This window comes from Rhamphochromis sp. 'chilingali', assembly GCF_963969265.1.
Source record: "Rhamphochromis sp. 'chilingali' genome assembly, chromosome: 21".
Lineage (NCBI taxonomy): Eukaryota > Metazoa > Chordata > Actinopteri > Cichliformes > Cichlidae > Rhamphochromis > Rhamphochromis sp. 'chilingali'.
This window is the reverse complement of record NC_137949.1, coordinates 20,361,190-20,370,931: the sequence shown is the minus strand read 5'-3', so window position 1 is coordinate 20,370,931 and position 9,742 is coordinate 20,361,190. Positions and strand designations below refer to the sequence as shown.

The window sequence follows — 9,742 nt, the reverse complement described above, 5'->3', positions numbered from 1 at the left end:
TTGCAGGAAATAACACAAACACAGTATCTTTGTTATCATATAGGGAAAAATGCCTATGGATAACACTCTTAATTAAATGATGCAAAGACTATTTTAAGTGATGCATGTATGAAACTATTTTGGGTAAATGCATTTCAAACAAAACACTGTTTTTAACTTTGTGCAGTAGCTTCCTTGTTTTTACCTAGATCCGTAACAGATATATTCTTTTCCCACCTGCGCAGTGGGAAGTGTCAGCTCAGTGACACCAGCCTGTGGTGTCACTGGTGTCTGTTGAGGGATTCTGCTGTTAATTACATGATTCAATACCAGCTAAGAGGGGTTGAGGAGATGTCCTAGTTCCTCCAGGAGAGCTAACCGTGTCACCAATAGTGCAAAGTTACTGGTTGCCCCTGCTGTCTCATATACTAACCTCATTCTCTGATGGATGTTGTCATCAAATTCAACTTTAAGCACAGAAGATGACTCTAGGGACCAAACCAGTCTGCCATCGCTGGTGTTTCTGTTTTGACAAAGAACAAAAATTAACATGACTTAATAATTTCCCATAGTTTTTGTTTTGTTCTAGTGTCTCTGTGCTCTTCTTTTTTTCTCTTCTTTTTCCTCTTACCTTCTAGCTTGTTAGAGCAGAGGGCTAATCCAGGTGCTGCTGGGTGTCTCTTCCTGTTATAAGGGAGTTCTTCCTTCCCACTGTCACAATTGCTTTCTCATAGGGGATCATCTGATTGTTGGGCATTTCTCGCTAATTTTGTAGGGTTTTGACCTTGCAATATTAAGCGCCTTGAATAAAATCAGATTGAAGTGGACTTCTTTATACAACATAAGAGTTTCAAAACACAATATCTGTGCAATAAAAGAAAGCATTATCTATATTATGGATGAATATTTAGGTAACACTTATGAATATGCATGAGAAAGTGACACCTTTGACAATGTCGTCTAGGATGAGTCACAGATGAGTCACAGAATGAATTGATACCAATCATGCAACCTTATCCCATGTAGGTCCAGTGTCCAAAGACCTCTTTTGGCTGTTGGTTGTAGATTGGTTATCAACATCTTATTCATGCTCCACTGACTCTGTGGGGACACCAGCTGACTGTGGTGTACTATATCGTTGGGGCACATTTCAGACTGTTTGGATGACGACTCTGGCAAGCTTGACCAGTGAAACACAGCCACAGGGCATTGTTGGTGGTGGTGTTGAGTTGGCATTGTGCTAACTAGTCAGCACGTAGGGCCTGGGTGTATTTGACCCTATATGACCTCAGAAACTAAAGAAATACTCAGAATCTGAGTGATTATTTTTAATGTCTGTGGATAGAAATGTGTACTATATATAATAAAACACCCTATTATCATATAATGGGCAAACAAAAATCATGTGAGAGCGTTTGTGTTGTCAAATTGTGTGAGCACATCATGGACAGTGCTTGGAGAGTCTATACATTTTTGCATCTTACCATGTTTCTCTCTTTAATCCCCAAGAAAGGAATGGAAACACCACCTGGTGGCCGAAGAACTGTCACTGCAGTTGGCTGTACTGTGTTTGGCTCACTACACAGCTGAAAAAAAGAGGACCATACCTGGAAGGGAACTAAAGACAAGGAACAAATATCCTTTCACTACTCTTAACAGTCAGCTGATACCCAAAATACTGCTCACAGTGCAGAGGAGACCGAATTTAGAAGGACTGTTAAACATACCTGACTTTTTTTTTAAAAGCCTTTGGAGTGAGAGTCAAAAGGCAAGGTTTTCTGATCCAAATCAAGATATGTTATACAAGATAACATATAATTTGGACTCATTTGTGTCTCTATAGTGAGCACAAAAGAAAGTTTATATGTTTAAGCTGCCAGACGGGGACACATTCACCATAAAGTATGTAGGGCTTGAAAAGAAAAATACATTTTGAGAAGCTGTAAAGTTGTTTTCATTGCAGCTGTTAGTAGCAGTCGTTCCTTCTAGCTAAAAGAGTGGAGTTGCATGTAATTATGCACATAACACAACATTGCCAGCCTTGTTAGTGTTATTAGTAATTATTTCCTACAGATATGGATTAGTTTACCCTAGTGAAAAACAGTTTCATTGTCTAGTTATTATTATTATCAATATCATTATTATTATTATTATTATTATTATTATTAGTAGTAGTAGTAGTAGTAGTAGTAGTAGTAGTAGTAGTAGTAGTAGTAGTAGTAGTAGTAGTATTAACAGTTCAACTCAAACTGCACCAGCACAGTTCTTTTCTGGTTCCTGATTGGGTCATTCTAAGTTTACTCAGAGACAGTATAGACTTTATTTTAGCTAAATCTAATGCTAACAGTTGTATGTAAGATGCCTATAAAATGTTTTCTTTTCTCTCAAAACTAACTATTTATCAGTAGATATTTGCTAATAAAAAGCTAAACGTTTTATACTTTTTAGAAAAAGTTCAGCTGATAGTTTAGCTTCATGAAGAAAGTAAGCTAATAGGCATGCTAGCTTAGTGTTTTTGTAGCTAACCATGGATGGAGAATTATCTCTTGCTTAAGCTGGCAGATGATTTCCATCTTTAATGGTGTTTTATGTTATGATGGCAACTAGGAAGGAAGAAATGAGCAGGTTAAACAACCTGTTCTCAGCTAATATTGATTATTGAACACAAGGCTGTAATGTAAAATGAATGCATTCATTTGATTGTACTCATTTATTGTTTTGTAATAATACTTTAAAAAAGTTACATATCAGCATATAAACTTTGCAAAATAATCAAAGATTAAATGCATAAAAATGTGTAAGCAATTTTTATGCCACTAAGCTTTCATACATTTGTGATTAGCTTTGTCATAAATAACAGTTTTACAAAGAATATTAGAAAACAACACTCTGGTATCAAACTTTGCATTTAAATCATGTTGTAGCCTTAAATTAAATATCCATGTGAGATATACACACTTTCTGTTTTCAGTCGATTTCTAAGTAGATTGAAAATTTATTGAATGGCATTGCTATCTTTTAAACTTGTAAGAAAAATTAAGGTGACAGGTTAAGGTTAAAAATAAGTGTAGCACAGGGACTGCTGGTCAGCTAAGTTATAATGCACTGTTTACAAATCCAAGTGGTAAAGCACATAAATTAACAACAACAAACCATTAAGTAAAAATGTCACATGTAAAAATGTCACGTGTCAAATCTGGGTGGCTATAGCTGAATCTGTTTCTTTAAAGAAAGCCCGCCATCTAGTGGCCAGACTATTTCATTCGCCAAGGATGAATCATAGGGAAAAAGGCAATTTTCGTCTCATCTGTTATGAACACTAACTGCATCACTATATTGCCTGTTAATGTCCAGGCAATATATGTCATTGGATATTGCAGCCGTGATGCAATGGTAATTATGCATGATGGCAAGCTCTGAGGTTTGCTTCAATTTTTTACGGCCTCCAGGAAATGCTGCATCCCTTTGCCTGCTTCCATCCAGCAAACAGGCAGTGAGGTGGGGGAATTAAAGTGACACAGCTATATTATGTGAAAGTAAAGCAGAGCAGCTCACAAGGGTGAGATCTTTAAAGGGCGAGTAGCCTTTTTATAGATGAGACTCACAGAGGCTCAGAATCTCTTCAGACTTTCGTAATCCTGAACGAGACTGGAGGAAATTTTCAATGTGAACAACCCTGCCTTAATATTTTCCAATCCATTGGACACGGGTATAACTAAAGGCTTTGTATTCTTGCTTCTCTCCCTGTTTATTTGTGAGGCACAGATGGACAAGCAGCTGATGCAGGAGGCAGTTCCATGCACAGCACACTTAACCGAGGACCCAGAGGCATCTTGAAATAGAAATTCAAAAGAGGAGGAGGAGGAGAGAAAGGAAGGGGGTTTTTAAGGGAGAGCATTGGTATGCCAGGTTCAGTACATAGCATGGCTGTGCAGAAGAAACAGTGTGTCATCCCTCCATCGCAGGGACCTCTTTCTACACGTACCATCGAAAGCCAAAGGAAGAGAAACAGATATGAAAAAACAGAAGGTTGGTAGCCTTTTTCTGCGCTTTCTATGATTATCTTATCAAACCTGCCTTTTCATTGAATCAGAGATTGTAGATTAGAACCATAGGATCATTGCACCATATCGATTATTAGTTGATCGTATAGATTATGCATCTCTCTTAAGAAATCTTTGCACATGACTACCGTGAACTAAATAACAAGGCATCTGTTTGTACATATTACAAAATAAACTAACAACACCAGTACACGGTACAGCCCTAAAGAAACACCTTGTTTAAACTAATTACTCTTCAGTCTTACGTGTGCCACTCTATCTTAACCTTTTACAGTGTTTGATTCAGCTGCACTCATGAGGACTGATCAGGTGCTAGCCTTTTATATGTAGGCAATTTATAAAGGCTCTTTCATGTGGAGCTGACCCTGGGGCCAAACAGTCCTGAACCACCACTGTTTGGGACAGCTTCTTAAAAGCTGATTTGATTTGAGTTTGTGTCCAAGGGCCACCTCAAACAATTTAGTTTTATAAACTTGTGTCTGTTTACAGACGGAGACAATTCCAAGTATCTGTGTAATGAGTATGAGTTTTATTACAAAAAATAAAGCCTTGATGAAGGAATATTCTACAGAATAAGTTTTTTTTCCTCTCTCTAACAGAAAATGGCTCTTATCACAAACCGATTTCAGCGACAGTGAAGAAAGCAACCTGTTCTGTCAACATCTGCAACACAGTTACTCCTCGGGCTGCTGCAGGTTTTTGAGAGCACACTCACCCCGCTGTCATATTTTTAGGATGTCAGGCCATGTTTTTTTACTTCTGTAAGTAAAATTGCTATTATATCGTATCCTTGCATCCTGGCAGGTAATGGACAAAATGTTGACGAGAGGCTGAAAGCCGCACGAGAAAGAAGAGAAGAGCACCAGAAGCTACTTGGTATGTGGGCCCCTACATGATGGTAATATTCACATGTCCTTGCAAGTACACTTACCTCAATTTCTAATAATATTTACATAAACAAAAATCCATGTTGTACTGCTTTGTTCATTCTTAGCCTCTCGGGAACTGAGCAGGTTAGAGCGGGAGCAGCGGGCTAGGCTTTACTATGAACAACAACTGCAGGAGCGCAAGAAGAAACTCCTGGAGCAGAGGCTCAAAGAGGAGAGGAGGCGTGCTGCTGTGGAAGAGAAGCGGAAGCAGAGGCTCAAAGAGGAGAGAGTGAGTTTTGATGGTGGATATCGAGTATTTTATTTCCAGCAATGCTGATGAGTTCACTGTTCAGGCTAAATTCAGTAAAATTAACTCAAAGGTGTTTCTGAATTAAGGAACGATATGAATCTGCAGTGCGTAGGACACTCAAGAAGAGCCAAAAGGCCCAGCAGAGCCTCAGTCAAAATGCAAGAGGAAGGAAACTCACTAAAAATGGTAAGCTAGGCGAATGTGCTTTCATTTCTCTCTCCTTTCTTTTTTTCTAACATAATCTTACTAAACTCATAACAACCTGCTTGCAGTATCTGTTGTCTCTGTACGATATCTTAACACAACAATTCTTGGCAAACCCTATCTTCTGTTTTTGCTGCATTTAAAACTTTACACTGATTAATACACTAGTTCCACATCGCTTGCCACTGACCACATGGGAGAAGAACCTGGTCAGTCGTCTCCTTACCCCCACATGCTCTTATCTGGCCAGGAGCAAGAGTGCTGGTTGTCAGTCAGGAGAACAAGGTACTCTCCCCCATAACAGAAGAATGTACTTATTTTAATTTAACATTAAGGAACTTCTGTTGCTACAACAACTAATATCTCAGGGCCCTCTGGTCTCTAACGCTGCTGTTTTTCTCTCTGCTGATACACTACTTCATATTTCCACCCTTTTCACTGTTCCCACCGTTTCTGCATTGCTCTCCAATTTGCCATAATTATGGCGCAAAACACTGGCTCAGTTGTCCATGTTTGTCGCCGTGCAGTTTCATTCCACTCCATGAATACCACCACCACTCACAAACCCCGGCATCACTCTGGTTCAGTCCACAACAGGCCATCTGCTTCCTCTGGTTCTCGCAACAGCCAGCACAGAAGCATCAGTGTGGCACAGGTACAGCTAGCTGTTTCTTTTCATTAGAAATCTTTACGATCAGCCAGCTGTCTCTTTTTTCAGTCAGTTTTGAATTGGAAATAACATTTTCTTTTGATCTAGATAAAAGCAGCAAAGCAGCAAAACATTGTTAAGAGGACCTCAAGTACTCTCTCTAACGTTCAATCAAATACCATCAGCGTCTGTGTAAAATCAGCTCTGATGCCGAGCAGAACATCCTCTCCATCATCAGAACGGTAGGTAAAGTGCCACAACTGTGCATCAGAGACAGAGCGGCAGTAATGTGAACAAAATGCTCCCTTTTAATTTTTCTTAAAGGACCTCACAAAGATCAGTCATCAAACAGCCAACCCTGCTCCAGCCTGAGCTCCCATCACTCCCTGAGGAAGATGCTGCTGCTTGCAACTCTGCCCTCTCTCCTGCTAACTCCAGGCCTGTCAGGAAATCAGTTGAATCTCAGCAAGAGAAACTGAGGGGTAAAAATCCACAGGAGACTCCAAGTTCAAACTTGCCTGACAAAGACAAAGTGACATCAAAGAGAACAGCAGGAGATGGAGGTAAGCTAGAAAAATGTATCTAGCACAAAGTGTGTCAATGTGTTTCTGGGATATTTATAGTGAAGTGTAAATTATTTCTCTTTAGGTCTCTCCAAAATGCCTCCTTGTCCAGCTCCACAGACTCCTGAAGTCATGTCCCGCCCCTCAGCTGGAACTACTGACCCAGAGGAAGCCTCACGTCTCCTGGCTGAAAAGAGGCGAGAGGCCCGACTACAGCGGGAGAAAGAGGAGCAGGAGCGCTTACAGAGGGAGGAGGCTGAAAGGTAAAAAAGCACATCCAAGTATATGGTAACAATATTCATTAGCAAGCTTTTAAGAACATTAGAAATAACATCCAGGCAGAGCCATGAAGAACTTGAGCGCAGGAGGGCAGAGGAGCGGGCACGACAGCAGGCTGAGGCTCAGCGTCTCATAGAGGAGAAGAGGAGAAGGGAGCAAGAAGAGCAGAGACGAGCTGAGGAAGAGAGAGCTCAGGCTATGAGGGAAGCTGCCCTCTTGCAGAAACAGGTGGGAAACAGAAAAGTTTGTTGTTATCATGCATTATATTCGTAGATAGGTTTTCTATTCACGTTCTTACTTAATGTTTTTTACCCGTCTGTGCAGAGAGAGGAGGAACTAGCCAAAGAGCAAGCACGAGCAGAGCAGTTGAAACAAGAGCGGGAAATGCTCGCACAGAAAGAGGAGGCAGAGCGCCAAGCAAGGAAAAAGGTGACAACTAGGATTTTAAAGTACGGCCGTCATTTCTGTATACAGCTCGGGCCACACATTAACTGAATTAATCAAAAAATAATAATACACCCCACTTAGCAAAAGAAGTTACAATGATAAAAATGGACACTGTGCAACTGAAAATATTTAAAAGACTTAAAAAACTGAGATTTTATTGTTTCCATTCATTGTTTGAACTTGATTCCTGCAACATGTTGAAAATGGCACTGTTGTATAATGCTAACCCCCCCCCCCCCCCCCCCCCCCCCCAAAAAAAAACGAAATACCAAAATCTGACAACTTATAAAGTTAAGAAGAAAAATCAATGAGTATAAAAAGAGCAAGAAACTTTGAGAAATAAAGCTGCACAGGGGTTCATCACTCTGTGTAAGACTGCATGGACAGAATATTTCAGCCATTTAAGAAGAACCTTTTTAATTCTAAATAATTTGGAGATTTCATCCACTGTGATCACTAATATCTTTCAGAGTTTTACAGAGCCCGAAGACATTTCTGTACACAAGGGACGAGGCTGAAAATCGGTACCCTTGTTCCTTGGAACATCAGGAGACTCTGCAATAAAAGTTGCCTCATTTTAGCTTTTAGCCATTGCCACGGTTGTCAAAAAAAAAATATTACAAACAGTATTTTTAAAAGTGGATGTTTTACTATTTTACCTTTAACTTGTAAGCATTTTTAAATTTATTATGGAAACAAGATGTGCTGAAAAATCTGTTTTATGAAAGACACTGAATGTATTCTCTGAGTGAAAGTATTTTAGTGAATGTTGTTTTCTTTTGCAGCGACTTGAGGAGATCATGCGGAGAACCAGAAGGACTGATTCTCCAGATACGGTGAGATTAAGTGTTTCGTTTTTTTAAAAAGTCTACTGCCTCAGGTCTGTCATGACGCACATTCTGCATCAGCTATTAAACAATCTGTTTAACTTTTAAAAGCCACACAACTTGTCCTTGACTAAAATGATTAATGTCTTTTATCACAGAAATCTGTTCCAGTGAGGATTATGTCAAATGATGCCCAACCAAAGGAAAACACGCAGCCTGTGCACAATGGAACGATAGAAGATACAGCCAAGGTGCCAGTGGGAAATAAAACCACACAGCTGGGCCTGAACAGTCAGGAGGATATGCTACCTGTTGTGGCCTTCAAAGAACGCAGGTCTCTTAGAACTCTCACTGGCCTGGAGGAAATCCAGACCCACCAACGTGCAGGTGAGAAACAACCAGCATAGTATTTAAAAACACTTGTCCTCAGGGTGGGAAAGCGAAACCAACCATCAGTCTAATAATCAGCGAGTGTGTTTGTAGAATCACCCACCTTAAGTTACCAGTTACTCATTTACATGTTAGAATTTGCCATATTAATTCCCAATTGGCTGTACTACCCACACAGGCAGGCTCACTCACTCGTGATTGATGATCCACAGTGATTTGTGCAGGCAGGCCCGCAGCAACCAACTCATAAAAACTCAGTTATAAATGGGGGAAAGTTATGCAAGCTTTGAAAAAAACGTATTCAGGTTGATGGTGAACAGTTCTATGCTCATAATGCTGCTTTCAAAATGTTATATTTGCTGTTTTTGATTTAATATCTATCATTCGTCGTCTTCCTTTGCTTTTTTTAGAGGTCATCTGAATGCCTGCAGGATGACTTTCAAAGCCTTTGTTGGAGACCGGTGAATACACAAGAATTACTGCTGCACAGCTATTTTGCTCCCCTTCGGCACTTTGAAAGAGCATGTAAAATTATAACCTTGCCTCCCGATGAGGATGTCAGCATTTGGTCACTTTTCTGTGTGTAACCAGTGGCACAAGCATAAAGCGAATCGCATATGAGCTTTTTCAGTACAGCAGTTTTCTGATCTAATAACTATCCAAAAAGCAGTAGATGTAGACTGTGCTGGCAAACGTAGTGTATCAGTTAAGGAGAGTGTTGCCTCTGTTGAAATATTAGGAATAGGAACTCTAAACAGTCACAATATGCCGTATGCTTTTTGCTTATTCCTGATATTTCTTGCCACCCTTGCACTTTTTCTTCCTCGGTTTTGTCACTGTGGAGTTAGAATAGCAAAAGTGGCAGTTTGCTCAGAGAATACAAGAGTTTAATGTCTTAGCAAAAGATGACTTCCTGCATTCCCACTGTACCTTAACCTTGGATTTTGTAAAGTATAGCAATCATGTAATTCAAAGCTGCTATGGAATATAGTTTCCAAAGACTGTGCTTCATTTTTGTTGTGTGTGTGTGTGTGTATTTGTGCCAATTTAGAGGATACAATGCACAGTGTATTTTTTTTTTTTTTTGCACTGACTGCTTTGTTTGATATTGCATAATCACTTTACAAGCAATGTCTGATGCATAGAGTTTAAGAGTTTATT

At 39.7% G+C, this 9,742-nt stretch overlaps 1 protein-coding gene across 1 annotated transcript; it reads left to right on the top strand.

The window, feature by feature from the left end:
* The first annotated feature begins 3,845 nt into the window (after nucleotides 1-3,845).
* On the top strand, nucleotides 3,846-9,131 carry LOC308389716 (uncharacterized protein). The gene is made up of 14 exons (XM_080871221.1): nucleotides 3,846-4,008; nucleotides 4,643-4,738; nucleotides 4,848-4,919; nucleotides 5,038-5,201; nucleotides 5,309-5,408; nucleotides 5,954-6,081; nucleotides 6,184-6,317; nucleotides 6,400-6,638; nucleotides 6,724-6,901; nucleotides 6,977-7,145; nucleotides 7,242-7,346; nucleotides 8,150-8,200; nucleotides 8,350-8,578; nucleotides 8,992-9,131. The coding sequence occupies exons 1-14, from the start codon at nucleotides 3,882-3,884 to the stop codon at nucleotides 9,000-9,002; spliced, it is 1,803 nt and encodes a 600-aa protein (XP_080727347.1). The 5' UTR covers nucleotides 3,846-3,881; the 3' UTR covers nucleotides 9,003-9,131.
* The last annotated feature ends 611 nt before the right edge of the window (nucleotides 9,132-9,742 follow it).